Below are 18,799 nucleotides of genomic sequence, written 5' to 3'. Positions count from 1 at the left end.
GGGAGCCGTCAGTAGTCCCCATACAGTGGGAGCCGTCAGTAGTCCCCATACAGTGGGAGCCGTCAGTAGTCCCCCCTACAGTGGGAGCCGTCAGTAGTCCCCCTACAGTGGGAGCCGTCAGTAGTCCCCCATACAGTGAGAGCCGTCAGTAGTCCCCCATACAGTGGGAGCCGTCAGTAGTCCCCCATACAGTGGGAGCCGTCAGTAGTCCCCCATACAGTGAGAGCCGTCAGTAGTCCCCCTACAGTGGGAGCCGTCAGTAGTCCCCCTACAGTGGGAGCCGTCAGTAGTCCCCCTACAGTGGGAGCCGTCAGTAGTCCCCATACAGTGGGAGCCGTCAGTAGTCCCCCCTACAGTGGGAGCCGTCAGTAGTCCCCCCTACAGTGGGAGCCGTCAGTAGTCCCCCTACAGTGGGAGCCGTCAGTAGTCCCCCATACAGTGGGAGCCGTCAGTAGTCCCCCTACAGTGGGAGCCGTCAGTAGTCCCCCTACAGTGGGAGCCGTCAGTAGTCCCCATACAGTGGGAGCCGTCAATAGTCCCCATACAGTGGGAGCCGTCAGTAGTCCCCCTACAGTGGGAGCCGTCAGTAGTCCCCCTACAGTGGGAGCCGTCAGTAGTCCCCCATACAGTGAGAGCCGTCAGTAGTCCCCCTACAGTGGGAGCCGTCAGTAGTCCCCCATACAGTGAGAGCCGTCAGTAGTCCCCCAAACAGTGGGAGCCGTCAGTAGTCCCCCTACAGTGGGAGCCGTCAGTAGTCCCCCTACAGTGGGAGCCGTCAGTAGTCCCCCTACAGTGGGAGCCGTCAGTAGTCCCCCATACAGTGAGAGCCGTCAGTAGTCCCCCAAACAGTGGGAGCCGTCAGTAGTCCCCATACAGTGGGAGCCGTCAGTAGTCCCCATACAGTGGGAGCCGTCAGTAGTCCCCCCTACAGTGGGAGCCGTCAGTAGTCCCCCTACAGTGGGAGCCGTCAGTAGTCCCCCATACAGTGGGAGCCGTCAGTAGTCCCCCTACAGTGGGAGCCGTCAGTAGTCCCCCTACAGTGGGAGCCGTCAGTAGTCCCCATACAGTGGGAGCCGTCAATAGTCCCCATACAGTGGGAGCCGTCAATAGTCCCCATACAGTGGGAGCCGTCAGTAGTCCCCCTACAGTGGGAGCCGTCAGTAGTCCCCCTACAGTGGGAGCCGTCAGTAGTCCCCCATACAGTGAGAGCCGTCAGTAGTCCCCCAAACAGTGGGAGCCGTCAGTAGTCCCCCTACAGTGGGAGCCGTCAGTAGTCCCCCTACAGTGGGAGCCGTCAGTAGTCCCCCATACAGTGAGAGCCGTCAGTAGTCCCCCAAACAGTGGGAGCCGTCAGTAGTCCCCATACAGTGGGAGCCGTCAGTAGTCCCCATACAGTGGGAGCCGTCAGTAGTCCCCCCTACAGTGGGAGCCGTCAGTAGTCCCCCCTACAGTGGGAGCCGTCAGTAGTCCCCCTACAGTGGGAGCCGTCAGTAGTCCCCCCTACAGTGGGAGCCATTAGTAGTCCCCATACAGTGGGAGCCGTCAGTAGTCCCCATACAGTGGGAGCCGTCAGTAGTCCCCATACAGTGGGAGCCGTCAGTAGTCCCCCTACAGTGGGAGCCGTCAGTAGTCCCCCATACAGTGGGAGCCGTCAGTAGTCCCCATACAGTGGGAGCTGTCAATAGTCCCCATACAGTGGGAGCCGTCAGTAGTCCCCATACAGTGGGAGCCGTCAGTAGTCCCCCTACAGTGGGAGCCGTCAGTAGTCCCCCTACAGTGGGAGCCATCAGTAGTCCCCCATACAGTGGGAGCCGTCAATAGTCCCCATACAGTGGGAGCCGTCAGTAGTCCCCATACAGTGGGAGCCGTCAGTAGTCCCCATACAGTGGGAGCCGTCAGTAGTCCCCATACAGTGGGAGCCGTCAGTAGTCCCCATACAGTGGGAGCCGTCAATAGTCCCCATACAGTGGGAGCCATTAGTAGTCCCCATACAGTGGGAGCCGTCAGTAGTCCCCCTACAGTGGGAGCCGTCAGTAGTCCCCCTACAGTGGGAGCCGTCAGTAGTCCCCCTACAGTGGGAGCCGTCAGTAGTCCCCCTACAGTGGGAGCCGTCAGTAGTCCCCCATACAGTGGGAGCCGTCAGTAGTCCCCCTACAGTGGGAGCCGTCAGTAGTCCCCCTACAGTGGGAGCCGTCAATAGTCCCCATACAGTGGGAGCCGTCAGTAGTCCCCATACAGTGGGAGCTGTCAATAGTCCCCATACAGTGGGAGCCGTCAGTAGTCCCCCTACAGTGGGAGCCGTCAGTAGTCCCCCATACAGTGGGAGCCGTCAGTAGTCCCCATACAGTGGGAGCCGTCAGTAGTCCCCCTACAGTGGGAGCCGTCAGTAGTCCCCCTACAGTGGGAGCCGTCAGTAGTCCCCCTACAGTGGGAGCCGTCATTAGTCCCCCTACAGTGGGAGCCGTCAATAGTCCCCATACAGTGGGAGCCGTCAGTAGTCCCCATACAGTGGGAGCCGTCAGTAGTCCCCCTACAGTGGGAGCCATCAGTAGTCCCTCATACAGTGGGAGCCGTCAATAGTCCCCATACAGTGGGAGCCATTAGTAGTCCCCATACAGTGGGAGCCGTCAGTAGTCCCCCTACAGTGGGAGCCGTCAGTAGTCCCCCTACAGTGGGAGCCGTCAGTAGTCCCCCTACAGTGGGAGCCATCAGTAGTCCCCCATACAGTGGGAGCCGTCAGTAGTCCCCATACAGTGGGAGCCGTCAGTAGTCCCCCTACAGTGGGAGCCGTCAGTAGTCCCCCTACAGTGGGAGCCGTCAATAGTCCCCATACAGTGGGAGCCGTCAATAGTCCCCATACAGTGGGAGCTGTCAATAGTCCCCATACAGTGGGAGCCGTCAGTAGTCCCCATACAGTGGGAGCCGTCAGTAGTCCCCCTACAGTGGGAGCCATCAGTAGTCCCCATACAGTGGGAGCCGTCAGTAGTCCCCATACAGTGGGAGCCGTCAGTAGTCCCCATACAGTGGGAGCCGTCAATAGTCCCCCTACAGTGGGAGCCGTCAGTAGTCCCCCTACAGTGGGAGCCGTCAATAGTCCCCATACAGTGGGAGCCGTCAGTAGTCCCCATACAGTGGGAGCTGTCAATAGTCCCCATACAGTGGGAGCCGTCAGTAGTCCCCATACAGTGGGAGCCGTCAGTAGTCCCCATACAGTGGGAGCCGTCAGTAGTCCCCCTACAGTGGGAGCCATCAGTAGTCCCCATACAGTGGGAGCCGTCAGTAGTCCCCATACAGTGGGAGCCGTCAGTAGTCCCCATACAGTGGGAGCCGTCAGTAGTCCCCCTACAGTGGGAGCCATCAGTAGTCCCCATACAGTGGGAGCCGTCAGTAGTCCCCCTACAGTGGGAGCCATCAGTAGTCCCCATACAGTGGGAGCCGTCAATAGTCCCCATACAGTGTGAGCCGTCAGTAGTCCCCATACAGTGGGAGCCGTCAATAGTCCCCATACAGTGTGAGCCGTCAGTAGTCCCCCATACAGTGGGAGCCGTCAATAGTCCCCATACAGTGGGAGCCGTCAGTAGTCCCCATACAGTGGGAGCTGTCAATAGTCCCCCATACAGTGGGAGCCGTCAGTAGTCCCCCCAGGAGTGGGATAAGGCGTAGAGTGTGATGCGGTTGCTTCCAGTGACACCCCCAACCTTCCAGGCAGTGTGATGACATTCTCTGGGGGCGGAGCCCTCCGATGACATCACTACTTTTCAATTCCCCAATTCGGAAAGCCGACAGTCCTGATGCCCCCGCACCCATCAAACACCTCCGACACGGGTGGTCCCCCTCCCCCATCCCCCCCCCCCCACCTCCCAGCCGGCATCTTTCAAAAATATTGCTGAAGGACAGAAAAGTCGGAATGTTACGTCTGGATGTCAGGAATGTCATTCTCCTTACCGGTCACAAATGTTCAGCACAGCAGAAGAGCGGAGATGGGAAATGTCTGACACTCCCCTGTTGGGTGTAGAGATGGAATATGACCCCCCCCTCCCCCCCCCCCCTCGCTGGCTCAGTGTCGGTGGATCTGTCTGTACAGGCAGCAGGGTTTGGCACCCGGACAGCAGAATGTGTCTGAGCCTGACACCAACTCTGTCACCGGGAACACCTCCAGAGAGAGCGAGGAGCTTCCTTCCAGGACCCCCCCCCTCCCCCCACCCCGGGGAAATCACATCGCCTGATGGGGGGCTGATCTGTAGGGATCACAAAGATGAACTCTGGGCACAAAAAAAACCTCAATAAACCCCTCGCTGGCACGGCCTTTTCTGGCACTTTTTTATTTACAAGTTTAAATCAGGAGTTTTTGCTAGAAAATTACTTAGAACCTCCTCGCATTATATATATATTTTTTTTTTTTTGCAGAGACCCTAGAGAGTAAAATGTTGCAATTTTTTTATGTCACAGGGTATCTGCACAGCGGTCTTTCAAAATGCAATTTTTTGGAAAAAAATACATTTTAACCACCTCAATAAAACGGGCATTTTTACCCCCTTCCTGCCCAGGCCAATTTTCAGTTTTCAGCGCTGTCACACTTTGAATGACAATTACGCGGTCATACAACACTGTACACATATGATATTTTTTTTTTCATTTTCTTCACACAAATAGAGCTTTCTTTTGGTGGCATTTAATTAATCACTGCTGGGATCTTTATTTTTTTCTAAAAAAAAAAAAAAGATGAAAATTTTGAAAGAAAAGTTTTTCTTAGTTTCTGTCAGTAAATTTTATAATTAAGTAATTTTTCTGCTGCACTGATGGGCGGCACTGACTGTCATCACTGATGGGCACTGCTGGGGCTTTCCTGTAATCCGTGCCCTGATCACCTGCCCAGGTCTCCCCTGATCGGCACTCCTCTCCATGCGCTCGGTCAGTGTGAGGCGAGGAGAGCCAATTCACGGCACTTCCGTATTTATATGTGACCGGCTGTGATTGGACACAGACAATCACATGGTTAAAGAGCCAGACACGGCGCAGCCACAATCGAACGCTGCCACTGTGACCCCCCCGCCTGGCCGCCGTCTGCCCGGCACTTACCCCGTCTCGGGGGAAGGTCAGGCAGCGAGTGATGGCGGTGAGCGGTGGGACCTTGTAGCGGGTCAGACAGCGGCTCCTGTGTCCTCCATGCGTCTCCTCCCCTCCTCCTGATAGATGTCCAATCGCAGAGCCTGTCCTTTCAGCCAATCAGGTGCTTCAAAACACCCCCGCTGCTGTAATTCAGGCGCCCGGCATCTGAAAAGGGGCCGGACACATGAATAGGGGGCGGCGGCGGCGGCCATGGATTGATTCGTGTAATGCATAATTCTATCCATCTACATAGAGGGGGGTCGGCGCCCGTGTGGCCTTAATGGACGCACCGCCACTGATAATGCGGGCCAGATCGGTCTCTGCTGCAGTTACACTTTCACTTACAGGTCTCCTCCACACCTCCACCCAAAGACTGGACAGTGAAAGGAGAAGCAGTACACCAATGAGCTCATCTGTCACCCTCCTCTCTCCTCCCATCAGTATGGCCCCCTGCACTGCAACACATCTCACTGGCTCCTCGTGCTGCTTCTCCCCACACCCCGAGCTCTGCTGTCAAATGTAGATAGGCCGATCGCATTACACATGAATGAAAATGATGCATTAATAGATTACAGAGCTGCTTTAATTTTTTTGCCTTTAGAATTCAGCTTTAGGCTCCATTGAGACTTTACATTGAAACTGTGGATGGGGGCAACCTGGATGTTGACTTTGACAACTGTCCCATTGATAACATTAAGATGTGACTTTCATGCGACCTTTGAGAGTTTACATTGCTGTACATTGAAAGTCGCATCAAAGTAGTGCAGGAACCCCTTTTTAAAATCGTTGTGGCTTTAAGCCGCATAGATCTGATCGGTTTCCATTGTCCAAAGTCACATGACAAGTCGCACAAGTGTGACTGGAGCCGCAATCCTAATACATGTGCAGGCGATGATTAACACTTCGATTTCGGCGACCTCCTTACCTTGTCTTCCTCCTCCCGCTGAAGGCACTCCCGTGCTTTCCTCTGCAGCTCCTCCTGGATGGCTCGGGCGTACTCCGAGTCTAATTCCTCTCTGTGGACAGATGACATCATCAGAACACCAGTCATGACATCACATATTATACACAATACACCGACATCTTTACAAGGGACAAAGGACTCCCCGCTAGTATGTGGGTTCCCCACAGCTGATCTCTTCCACATTATTAACCATGCCTTGCAGACTGTCTGTGTGTGGAGGCGGCCATCTTTCTTGAGGGAAGGGCTCTGCATCCTGATGGTGGGGGGGGGGGATATGAAAATGAGTAGAAGAGGTGGGGGGAGCCCAGATCCACATAATAGATGAAGCCAGGAGATTCTTCCACTGCAGGTCCTCTGGTACAGCTTTCCCTCCAGCAAACAGAACAGTGGTGACATCACCAAATCTCACCTCACCCCTCCTGAGACTGGCAGTCCAAAGCAGCAGTGCCTGAGATCTCACACCACAGACATACAGCTAGAAGGCTCATTGAGGGAGGTGGGGAGGGAAGGAGGAGGTTCAATGATGGAGGTGGGGAGGGAAGGCTCATTGATGGAGGTGGGGAGGGAAGGAGGAGGCTCATTGATGGAGGTGGGGAGGGAAGGCTCATTGATGGAGGTGGGGAGGGAAGGCTCATTGATGGAGGTGGGGAGGGAAGGCTCATTGATGGAGGTGGGGAGGGAAGGCTCATTGATGGAGGTGGGGAGGGAAGGCTCATTGATGGAGGTGGGGAGGGAAGGCTCATTAATGGAGGTGGGGGGAGGGAAGGCTCATTGATGGAGGTGGGGAGGGAAGGCTCATTGATGGAGGTGGGGAGGGAAGGCTCATTGATGGAGGTGGGGAGGGAAGGCTCATTGATGGAGGTTGGGAGAGAAGGCTCATTGATGGAGGTGGGGAGGGAAGGCTCATTGATGGAGGTGGGGAGGGAAGGCTCATTGATGGAGGTGAAGGGGGGGCTCATTGATGGAGTTGGGGAGGGAAGGCTCATTGATGAAGGTGGGGGGAGGGAAGGCTCATTAATGGAGGTGGGGGGAGGGAAGGCTCACTGATGGAGGTGGGGGGGGAGAAGGCTCATTGATGGAGGTGGGGGGGGAGAAGGCTCATTGATGGAGGTGGGGGGAGGGAAGGCTCATTGATGGAGGTGGGGGGAAGGCTCATTGATGGAGGTGGGGAGGGAAGGCTCATTGATGGAGGTGGAGAGGGAAGGCTCATTGATGGAGGTGGGGGAGGGAAGGCTCATTGATGGAGGTGGGGGAAGGAAGGCTCATTGATGGAGGTGGGGGAGGGAAGGCTCATTGATGGAGGTGGGGAGGGAAGGCTCATTGATGGAGGTGGGGAGGGAAGGCTCATTGATGGAGGTGGGGGAGGGAAGGCTCACTGATGGAGGTGGGGAGGGAAGGCTCATTGATGGAGGTGGGGGGAGGGAAGGCTCATTGATGGAGGTGGGGAGGGAAGGCTCATTGATGGAGGTGGGGGGGGGAGAAGGCTCATTGATGGAGGTGGGGGGAGGGAAGGCTCATTGATGGAGGTGGGGAGGGAAGGCTCATTGATGGAGGTGGGGAGGGAAGGCTCACTGATGGAGGTGGGGGAGGGAAGGCTCATTGATGGAGGTGGGGGGAGGGAAGGCTCATTGATGGAGGTGGGGGGAGGGAAGGCTCATTGATGGAGGTGGGGAGGGAAGGCTCATTGATGGAGGTGGGGGAGGGAAGGCTCATTGATGGAGGTGGGGAGGGAAGGCTCATTGATGGAGGTGGGGGAGGGAAGGCTCACTGATGGAGGTGGGGAGGGAAGGCTCATTGATGGAGGTGGGGGGAGGGAAGGCTCATTGATGGAGGTGGGGAGGGAAGGCTCATTGATGGAGGTGGGGGAGGGAAGGCTCATTGATGGAGGTGGGGAGGGAAGGCCCATTGATGGAGGTGGGGGAGGGAAGGCTCATTGATGGAGGTGGGGAGGGAAGGCCAATTGATGGAGTTGGGGAGGGAAGGCTCATTGATGGAGGTGGGGGAGGGAAGGTTTATTGATGGAGGTGGGGAGGGAAGGCTCATTGATGGAGGTGGGGGGGGAGAAGGCTTATTGATGGAGGTGGGGGGAGGGAAGGCTCATTGATGGAGGTGGGGAGGGAAGGCTCATTGATGGAGGTGGGGAGGGAAGGCTCATTGATGGAGGTGGGGAGGGAAGGCTCATTGATGGAGGTGGGGAGGGAAGGCTCATTGATGGAGCTGGGGAGGGAAGGCTCATTGATGGAGGTGGGGAGGGAAGGCTCATTGATGGAGGTGGGGAGGGAAGGCTCATTGATGGAGGTGGGGGGAGGGAAGGCTCATTGATGGAGGTGGGGGAGGGAAGGCTCACTGATGGAGGTGGGGGGAGGGAAGGCTCATTGATGGAGGTGGGGAGGGAAGGAGGAGGCTCATTGATGGAGGTGGGGGAGGGAAGGCTCATTGATGGAGGTGGGGGAGGGAAGGCTCACTGATGGAGGTGGGGGGAGGGAAGGCTCATTGATGGAGGTGGGGGGAGGGAAGGCTCATTGATGGAGGTGGGGAGGGAAGGCTCATTGATGGAGGTGGGGGGAGGGAAGGCTCATTGATGGAGGTGGGGAGGGAAGGCCCATTGATGGAGGTGGGGGAGGGAAGGTTTATTGATGGAGGTGGAGGGAGGGAAGGCTCATTGATGGAGGTGGGGAGGGAAGGCTCATTGATGGAGGTGGGGGGGGGGGGGGATTTGTGCTAGTAAGGATGATTGAGGGGTGTTTTAGCTGGGAGGGGGATTTGGAGTAGGAGGGGATAGAATGTGTACTTAGAGGGGAATTTTGAGCGGTGGAGGATTTGTGTTAGGAGGGGTGATTGTGCTGGGAGGAGGGGGAATTTATGCTTAAGGGGTAATCATGCAGATTATTGCCCAATGTTTTATTTTTTTTGGGGGGGGGGGATTTTTGTTGACACGTGATGCCCATACATCTGGGGGGGGGGGGGGGGCAGTTTGGCATGTTCGCCCTGGGCGATAGATGACCTTATCCCGGAATGATGCTGGTGTACACGTCACGTACAATGCTTGTGAGGTACATTGAACCAAGCCATGAAGGTGGCTGGAAGGGACACTATGGCTCCCACATAGGCCACACCGAGTGCAGTGAAAGATAACAGGGCTCAGGTGGTATCCAGCAGCCTGTGTGCACCTAGCTTATAAATACATTATATTCATATTAATTAAGCAAGTCTGCAAGTATCGCCTGTTACCCTACCTCTGCTGTCCCTGCAGACTCTACAAGGATTATTATGGGTTTTCGTCACTATATTTTCCAGACAGAAGCAGACGATGGAAGGAACAGATCGAACACTCACATTTGTTTCTGCTGCTCCAGGCTGAAGACTTTGCTCTGCTGATCTTCTTCATCCTGGAGTTTCTTGGCTATACGGATGTCCTTCTGGACCAGCTTATTCTTCCGGACATTGGAGGCATAATGCTGCTCGACTGCATGGAACATAATGTACAGAGTGAGGAAAACACTTCTAATGAAGAACAAGTAGATTTCAAGGGAAAAAAAATGTTTTTTTTTTTTTTTTGCTGGGACCCCATGTAGTAAAAGGGGACATAAATAGGATAAATAGGAGTGAGACTTTTTGGGTGCATAGGGAATAAACCAAAATCTGTTAAAATGTTTTATTTCGGATCATATATAAAAACATTATTGTAAAAGTAACAAAATTCCATGGTAAATATCCAGTATATGCAATATGGTGATATTCATGATATCCTCATGAACATTTTTTTCTACATGTTTCGCCAACCTGGCTTTTTCAGGAAATAATTATGTGCATAGGAGACTATTAAAAGATCCAAAAATACAAATAAGAGAAAAGGAAAAATATCGTATGCATACACACACACACACAGAGGGAAATTAAATAAATCTATACAGTGTGAACATATACAGAGAGTATATATATATATATATATATATTATAGAGAGAGAGAGAGAGAGAGAGACAGAGAGATATCCTGAAGAAGCCAAGTTGGCGAAACATGTAGAAGAAAATGTTTCATGAATATCACTATATTGCATATACTGGATATTTACCATGGAATTGTAGCTGTTACTTTTACAATAAAGTTTTTTTTATTTATAATCCAAAACAAAATGTACATTTTTTAAAGGGATTTTTAATGTTTGGTTTAGAACATATGAACCCAAAAAGTCCCACTCCTAGTCATCCTAGTTATGTCTTATACATTATAAGGGATGAGGTGCTATTTGATACACATCCCCTACCCGCATAGTGACCAATTTTTCTATATATAGTAAAAAGGGATGGTCACCGACTTACAATTCTGGGACTTCTACACCCCCTGCTGGTGGGTCTGTGTAACAATCATACTGATACAAGGGATGAGAACCATTATATCTACAATCACAGAGCAGAATGTTGTGACTCCGCTGATCGTAATGAAAAGAATGGAAAGGTCACAGCAAACAGTTGGTGTCTAGGCAGACGCTGACAGTTCACCAAGGAAGACGTATAATGATGGGATTTCTAAGTTCTCTTCCCCTGAAGAACCGGCATCTGCCTGGCCTACTGACCTGAGCCGTTTCCTGGTCTTGCCAAAAGAAACTCAATTGGGGCCGATACCATATCAAAATGATGTGAAATGTTGATGATGTGATTGTGAAGAGCATGGTGTGTGATGGCACCACTTATTTATTTACCTCAGGTAATTATATAGCACCGTCAATTTACGCAGCGCTTTACATTCGCATCAGTCCCCGCCCCCAAGGAGCTTACAATCTAATGTCCCCAACTCACAGTCATACAAACACATACTTACTTTCCTGTTCCTGCAAGCAGTGCGCCAAGGCCCCGTCCTCCAAAACCGCAAAGTCCCGACAAACTGCAAAGACACAGACATGAAACATTGATCGAAGGCGCCGAGTACTGAGCCTAGCGAACACGGGGGGGGGGCGCACTTACTAATAGTAAACAAAAGGAGGAGAAGTCCCTGCTGAACTTACCTCCGTGGATGTTAACATTTTCACTGCCACAACCACCAATACAGGGGGGTTAAATTTCACTGCCACTGACAAATATGGGGGGGGGGGGGTCCTAATAGTACTGACACCAATGCTAGTGGCTATTATTGCATCGACCGACTCCAATGCTGGGGGTTATTATTATATCCACTGACACCAATGTTGGGGGTTATTATTGCATCTGCTGACACCAATGCTGGGGGTTATTATTGCACTCAATGACAGCAAATGCTGGGGGTTATTATTGCATCTGCCGACACCAATGCTGGGGGTTATTACTGCATCCGCTGACACCAATAATGCGGGTTATTTTTGCATCCACTGACACCAATGCTGGGGGTTATTCTTGCATCCACTGACACCAATGCTGGGGGTTATTCTTGCATCCGCCGACACCAATGCTGGGGGTTATTACTATATCCGCTGACACCAATTCTGGGGGTTATTCTTGCATCCACTGACACCAATGCTGGGGGTTATTCTTGCATCCGCCGACACCAATGCTGGGGGTTATTACTATATCCGCTGACACCAATGCTGGGGGTTATTCTTGCATCCACTGACACCAATGCTGGGGGTTATTCTTGCATCCGCTGACACCAAAGCTGGGGGTTATTCTTGCATCCACTGAGACCAATGCTGGGGGTTATTCTTGCATCCACTGACACCAATGCTGGGGGTTATTGTACTCCAACTTCTACAGTGAAAAAATGCAGCAAACATTTTTGGGCATTGAGGTGGCCCTTTGGCAGTGTCAGGGCCACACTTGAGTCCCTCTAAATTTCAAGTTGACCACCATTGATCTAGTCCATGGAGAGAAGCTGAAGGGTAGCTTGCTGCCAACACACGGCCAAAGGCTCCGATCTGTGAATGGTTCGGAGGACCGCGGAGCTTACAGTCAGAGCTGGACACCCTCCGGCATATACAAGACATACCTGAGGAATGGGCAGGTGAGCCCCTTGGAGACCTGGGATGGTAATCCTGCCCCGAGTTGGGCTTTAAGAAAACTGTAGACCCGGAGGCATGACACCGAACATACCGAAAAAAGAGAATTTGGGTTGACATCCAGGTAAAGTTGCAGAACAGGCAGTGCGTCTTATGAATGGTAACAATGGATCTCTCTCACCGCACTGCTCACACTCTAAAAACAAACCAAGATCTACAAAAGAGAAAAGGCGAAGTAACCCCACAGAGCACATACCACAGCAGAAGGAATGTTCCGGCAGGACGCAGACAATGGCTTGGTGTGGCTGACTCCTGTCATCACCTCCTCCATGCAGAACACAAGACCGGGCAGGTGACCTCCTCTCTTTGTGGAGTTCTCCTGACATCTCGGAGTGAAGTGTTTGCGTATTCAATGACTCGGCGTCAGCGGCGCGGTCGGAGAAATTATATGTTTTGAAACAAACCTCCTGTATGAATATCCGTTACCCCCCCGGCAACCAGGAAACTGGATTTCCAGCTCTGCTACGCAGGTGATTTCTTCATCATGAAGCTGCACAACCGGCAACAACTCCAACCCTCTCCAGACGGATCGCAGGGGAGTAGAAGATGTGACCGGGGCTCATTATACGGGGTGCAGCAGTCCAGAGAGAGAACTTGCTGTATAAAGGGGGGGGGGGGGGGCAGTCTTAATAACATCATGGGCCCCTGGGCAAAGTAATACTCTGTGGCCCCTACCAGCCTGTCCCTATATATATTTGTACTTTCAATCAAATTGATTTTGAACAATAAGAAAACATCCCATAAATCAAAGACTAATCAACACAGAGGACACAGTATGGGTGGGGGGGTGGGTGGGGGGGGAGTAGAAGGGCATAGTATGGGTGAGGGGGGAGGGGTGTCACAAGGCTTGGATCAAGAGGGCACAGTACAGGTTCTGGGAAGCTGTCCTGGATACGGCCATCCCGGGATAGCTTAGTAAAAAGCGTGACTGTCCCGGATAATCCGGGACAGTCACGGGAAGCTGACAGTTGGCAAGTATAATGCCCATGCATTAAGATGACTGGGGGGGGGCTGATGAATGACTGGATCCCCTCCTCCAATCACAGAACAGATCCCATGCAGTGACATGGGCTTTTCTGAATGGAGGACACAGGTCATGATGTATTTGAAAGTTATTAATTATCCCTTTCCTATCTGCAGCTGCTGTAGCTTTCTGTAAAATGCAATATTGCCGCCTGGAGGCGCTCCGCACACACGGTATACAGAGCGATCCCCCAGAAATGTAATTTCCTGCATGTGCGATTGGCTCACTGGTTTTTCTAGAAGTCTGCACTGAGATACATGTCAGATTTTGGGCATCCCCTGCAACAAAAATGTAATTCTTGGTGAGACACTCCCAAAGGGAAATCACATCTAAATCTGCCACTTTGCTCAGAGCCCTGCAGATGCAGCAGCTGATTGATAATGATAAAATCACTCACACTCACTATGCACATGGACACAGAGAAACAAACAGCTCTTCAATGTAACAAAAAAGGTCGGAATCTGCAACAAAGTGTTTTTACAATCCCTGCAATGTACAGAGATCACCCAGAGGGGGAGGGGTTTATTCTCAACAAAAGCGGAGTTAGTCTTTAACTAAACTTCAGCATGCGGTAAAAAATATCAGCTGTTATCAAATATGAATATTTGCCTGATCTCAATATACAAGTATACATAGCAAATCCCCCCCTGTCCATTCTGGGTCTCCCCCCCGCTTTGAATACTTACCTATCTACACCCCACTTAGCACCTCCCCACTGTGGGAGTTCTCCATGAGAAAGCTGGGAGATTGCCAAGTCGCTGACTTCTGTCCCCTGCCCTCCAGTGATTGGTCGCTTAGTCATATGGGAAGTCACATGTTTCCCAATACTTATTAGAGCACATATGTGTCAAACACAAGGCATGCGAGCCGAATCCGGCCCTCCAGACCATGTCATGTGGCCCTCGCACCTCCCCTGCGGCATCCCCCTTGGCTCCGCCCCCATTCTCGTTTCAGCACAGAGGAAGGACAGAACTCGACCGGATCCTGCACTCTCTGTACAGCTGCAGAACCCCCCTTGTCTCCGCTTCCCCTGGTCTCTGCATTTGGCCTGACTCCAGCCCTCCTCTGGTCCTCCTCCAGACACTGCACTTTCTGCTTCCCAGCTCTGCCCCTCAGCTTCCTCCTGACAGAAGCACAAGATAAAGTGTGCACTGTGATGTAAGGGATCGGGGGGGGTTGGGGGACTCTTGACTTCTGAAGGTGGGGGAGCTCTGGACATCTAGATACAACTGGCCCTTTGAGGGCAATTATAATGCCCATGCGGCCAGCGATGAATATGAGTTTGACACCCCCTGCATTAGAGAACACAGCCAGAGCTCCAATGGAATGGGGAGGTGCTAAGGAAGTACGGATAGGCAAGTACACATGGGGAGGGGGAGGGGGGTATCCGTATACAAAGTGACAATATCTCCAAGTGGAGCCATCTGTAGGGGGCATTTATTTTATCTAAATTGAAGTGTCCCTTTAAGAAGCAGGCGGTCAGCATGGAGGAGGGAAGGTTCTGGGAGCAGCAAACACCAGACCATTGTACGGAGCGGCAGGTGTGCGGTGAGGTCATAGTGAAGACGGATCGGCCCCAGTAATGGACTAAGTGCCCGTCTTACACAGGAGACCACAGAGAGACCACGGAAGGAGGATGAGGACTGCCAAGACACTCCATTAATCCAACACTTCCCGGAGACCGGAGGCTGGATCTGTACACTGGAAAGTCAATTCTCTCATTTGTCTCACCCCCCCCTCACCAACACCATCAACACCCCCCACTACAGACACTCTCCACCTATCAACATCAACACCCCCCACTGCCAACACCCCCCACCAACACCATCAACACCCCCCACTGCCAACACCCCCCCACTGCCAACACCCCCCCACTGCCAACACCCCCCACCCATCCCTCAACAATAACACTGCACAACAAACTCGGAGATATGAGAGATCCTTAAAGGGTCACTCCACCATAAAAAAACTGATATCACTTAGTTATACTATCATTGCCCCCTTTATTAGGTGCACCACTGACACCAATGATGGGGCACTATTCCTCCCACTGACCCCAATGATCGGGCACTATTCCTCCCACTGACCCCAATGATGGGGCACTATTCCTCCCACTGACACCAATGATGGGGCACTATTCCTCCCACTGACACCAATGATGGGACACTATTCCTCCCACTGACCCCAATGATGGGGCACTATTCCTCCCACTGACACCAATGATGGGGCACTATTCCTCCCACTGACACCAATGATGGGACACTATTCCTCCCACTGACACCAATGATGGGACACTATTCCTCCCACTGACACCAATGATGGGGCACTATTCCTCCCCCACTGATACCAATGATGGGACACTATTCCCCCCACTGATACCAATAATGGGACACTATTCCTCCCACTGATACCAATGATGGGACACTATTCCTCCCACTGATACCAATGATGGGACACTATTCCTCCCACTGATACCAATGATGGGACACTATTCCTCCCACTGACACCAATGATGGGACACTATTCCTCCCACTGACACCAATGATGGGGCACTATTCCTCCCACTGACACCAATGATGGGGCACTATTCCTCCCACTGACCCCAATGATGGGACACTATTCCTCCCACTGACACCAATGATGGGGCACTATTCCTCCCACTGACACCAATGATGGGACACTATTCCTCCCACTGACACCAATGATGGGACACTATTCCTCCCACTGATACCAATGATGGGACACTATTCCTCCCACTGACACCAATGATGGGGCACTATACCCCCCACTGATACCAATGATGGGACACTATTCCTCCCACTGATACCAATGATGGGGCACTATTCCTCCCACTGACACCAATGATGGGGCACTATTCCTCCCACTGACCCCAATGATCGGCACTATTCCTCCCACTGATACCAATGATGGGACACTATTCCTCCCACTGACACCAATGATGGGGCACTATTCCTCCCACTGACACCAATGATGGGGCACTATTCCTCCCACTGATACCAATGATGGGACACTATTCCTCCCACTGACACCAATGATGGGGCACTATTCCTCCCCCACTGATACCAATGATGGGACACTATTCCCCCCACTGATACCAATGATGGGACACTATTCCCCCCACTGATACCAATGATGGGACACTATTCCTCCCACTGACACAATGATGGGACACTATTCCTCCCACTGACACCAATGATGGGACACTATTCCTCCCACTGATACCAATGATGGGACACTATTCCTCCCACTGACACCAATGATGGGGCACTATTCCTCCCACTGATACCAATGATGGGACACTATTCCTCCCACTGATACCAATGATGGGGCACTATTCCTCCCACTGACACCAATGATGGGGCACTATTCCTCCCACTGACCCCAATGATCGGCACTATTCCTCCCACTGATACCAATGATGGGACACTATTCCTCCCACTGACACCAATGATGGGGGCACTATTCCTCCCACTGATACCAATGATGGGACACTATTCCCCCACTGATACCAATGATGGGACACTATTCCTCCCACTGACACCAATGATGGGACACTATTCCTCCCACTGACACCAATGATGGGGCACTATTCCTCCCCCACTGATACCAATGATGGGACACTATTCCCCCCACTGATACCAATGATGGGACACTATTCCTCCCACTGACACCAATGATGGGACACTATTCCTCCCACTGACACCAATGATGGGACACTATTCCCCCCACTGATACCAATGATGGGGCACTATTCCTCCCACTGATACCAGGACAGTTTTTACTCCCACTGGCCACAGTCCGGCCCCTTTGTTTAGAAAGTTTGGTGACCCCTGATATATATTGTTTTTGGCTATGGCTTTAATCACACAACTGACCTGAAGTAAAGTTCATCCCACATCCTGCTGTTTGCTCCTTACTATAGAAAGGGTCTCTGCAGTGATGACAGGTCCTCTTTACAGTGCTGAACCTCTGGCACTCTATGGGTTAATCGCCTTGGATCTAACATTGCAGAAGGTCCCAATGGCTGCCCGCCCCTTCCTATCCCCTCCTCCATTCACAACACACCTTGTATTGTAAAAGCAACAGTGTCTGTGAATAGATGGGGGGGCATCTTTTTACTCATCCGTCCTCGCCCAGAGAACATGTTACATTCTGTGAACACAATCCAAAGACTTTTGTGAATGGATGAGACAGGAAGGGGCGGGGCAGCCGCCGGGACCTTCTTCAATGTACGGTGATGTCAGATCCGAGGCAATTCACCCATTACAGTGCGTGTGAAGAGGACCGGTCATCCCTGGAGAGAAGATTTCTATAGGAAGGAGCAAGATGTGGGAAACAATTCATTACAGACGAGTTATGGAACTGAAGCCGCAGCCCAAATAAATAATAATAAAAATATATATATATATATATATATATATATATATATATATATATGAATAAAAATAAATAAAAAAACACTATAAATAAATAAATAAATAGTTTCTAACTAACTTCAACTTTAACGAGTGGTAACAGATCGCCTCATTCCTGTAAAATGTTGCACATAGACGCGACCAACCGCAGAGTGAGGAACAGAATTCCTCATTCAAATGAATTTTCACCAGGAAAACACCAAAACATTCCTCCGATATCACCGAGCCAATCATCATCGAGCGTTTCACGTGATCCCAGAAATGACATCTTACAGAGAAGACAATCTCAGCAACAATGTAACACATTTGTAACATTAACCATGTGGTGACTCGGCTTTTCCTGCACTTTTTGTTAACAGGTTTAAAATCCGTATTTTTGTTTCTAGAAAATTACTTATAACCCCCAAACATTATACTTTTTTTTTTCAGCAGAGACCCTAGGGAATAAAATGGTGATTGTTACAATTTTTTATGTCACATGGTGCTTGCTCAGTGGTTTTGCAAAATGCAACTGATGTTTTGCTTAAAAAAAATAAAAATAAAATATATGGTTTACTTCCGCCCAAGACCAAACGTCATGATGTTGCTCCGGTCCTCCAAGGCCATAGAGGTGATCAGAGACGATTTAGTCTCTTAGTGCCTCTGTGACCAGCCGGCCGCACCGTTGGATCGTTTCTTGGGTGCGCCGGTGAAAACTGTAAACCCAAGAAACACCGGCAAGTGGTGGAGGGGGCGTCCCATTCCTTCCGATTCAGAAAGTGATCCAGTGGCTAATGAGCCACTCCGATCGCTTTCGTGAGAAAGCCAATTGCTGGCTGAAGAAATAGATATCAGGGATATGGCTGACATCTTCATCTATAACCCGCTAAACCAAATCCACACTACAATATAATTATATATATATACACACACATACTTTCTTGCAAATTTCAACATTTTTCTGCCAACTGCAATACGTACAGTATATATATGTGTGATATATATACTGTACGTATTGCGGTCGGCAGAAAAATGTTGAAATTTGCACGAAAGTTCCTGATACGACGATTGGGCCATCGAATGTAAGAATTAATATTTTGTTTTTTGTACACATTTTCATTGGTTTTTCTATCCGTGTTCGGCCAGCTCTAGTGATTGAGTTTACAAATACTTAACTTTGCTATCCAGTCTATGCAAAAAAAGGAAACGGTGATAGTGACCATCAGATTTCATCTTTCACCGGCCAAACTTTAGCAAACTA

The 18,799-nt window shown here is 51.2% G+C and overlaps 1 protein-coding gene across 4 annotated transcripts in view; it reads right to left on the bottom strand.

The window, feature by feature from the left end:
* LOC141111421 (uncharacterized) overlaps positions 1-18,799 on the bottom strand; it is a 133,836-nt gene that overhangs the window by 79,421 nt on the left and 35,616 nt on the right. Inside the window, exons 1-4 of one of the 4 annotated variants that reach the window (XM_073603710.1) lie at positions 12,296-12,540; positions 10,893-10,955; positions 9,410-9,539; positions 6,035-6,125 (exon numbers count right to left, since the gene is read on the bottom strand). In XM_073603710.1, coding sequence (XP_073459811.1) covers positions 6,035-6,125; positions 9,410-9,539; positions 10,893-10,955; positions 12,296-12,425 — 414 coding nt within the window. In that variant the 5' untranslated portion in view covers positions 12,426-12,540. Of the gene's footprint in view, positions 1-6,034; positions 6,126-9,409; positions 9,540-10,892; positions 10,956-12,029; positions 12,249-12,295; positions 12,541-18,799 lie in introns of those variants that run through there. The other 3 variants (XM_073603713.1, XM_073603711.1, XM_073603712.1) reach the window with 3 other exon arrangements.

The sequence above is a fragment of the Aquarana catesbeiana genome, linkage group LG10, assembly GCF_042186555.1.
Source record: "Aquarana catesbeiana isolate 2022-GZ linkage group LG10, ASM4218655v1, whole genome shotgun sequence".
NCBI lineage: Eukaryota > Metazoa > Chordata > Amphibia > Anura > Ranidae > Aquarana > Aquarana catesbeiana.
The sequence above is the reverse complement of the archived record's forward strand: the minus strand, read 5'-3'. Positions and strand labels throughout refer to the sequence as shown.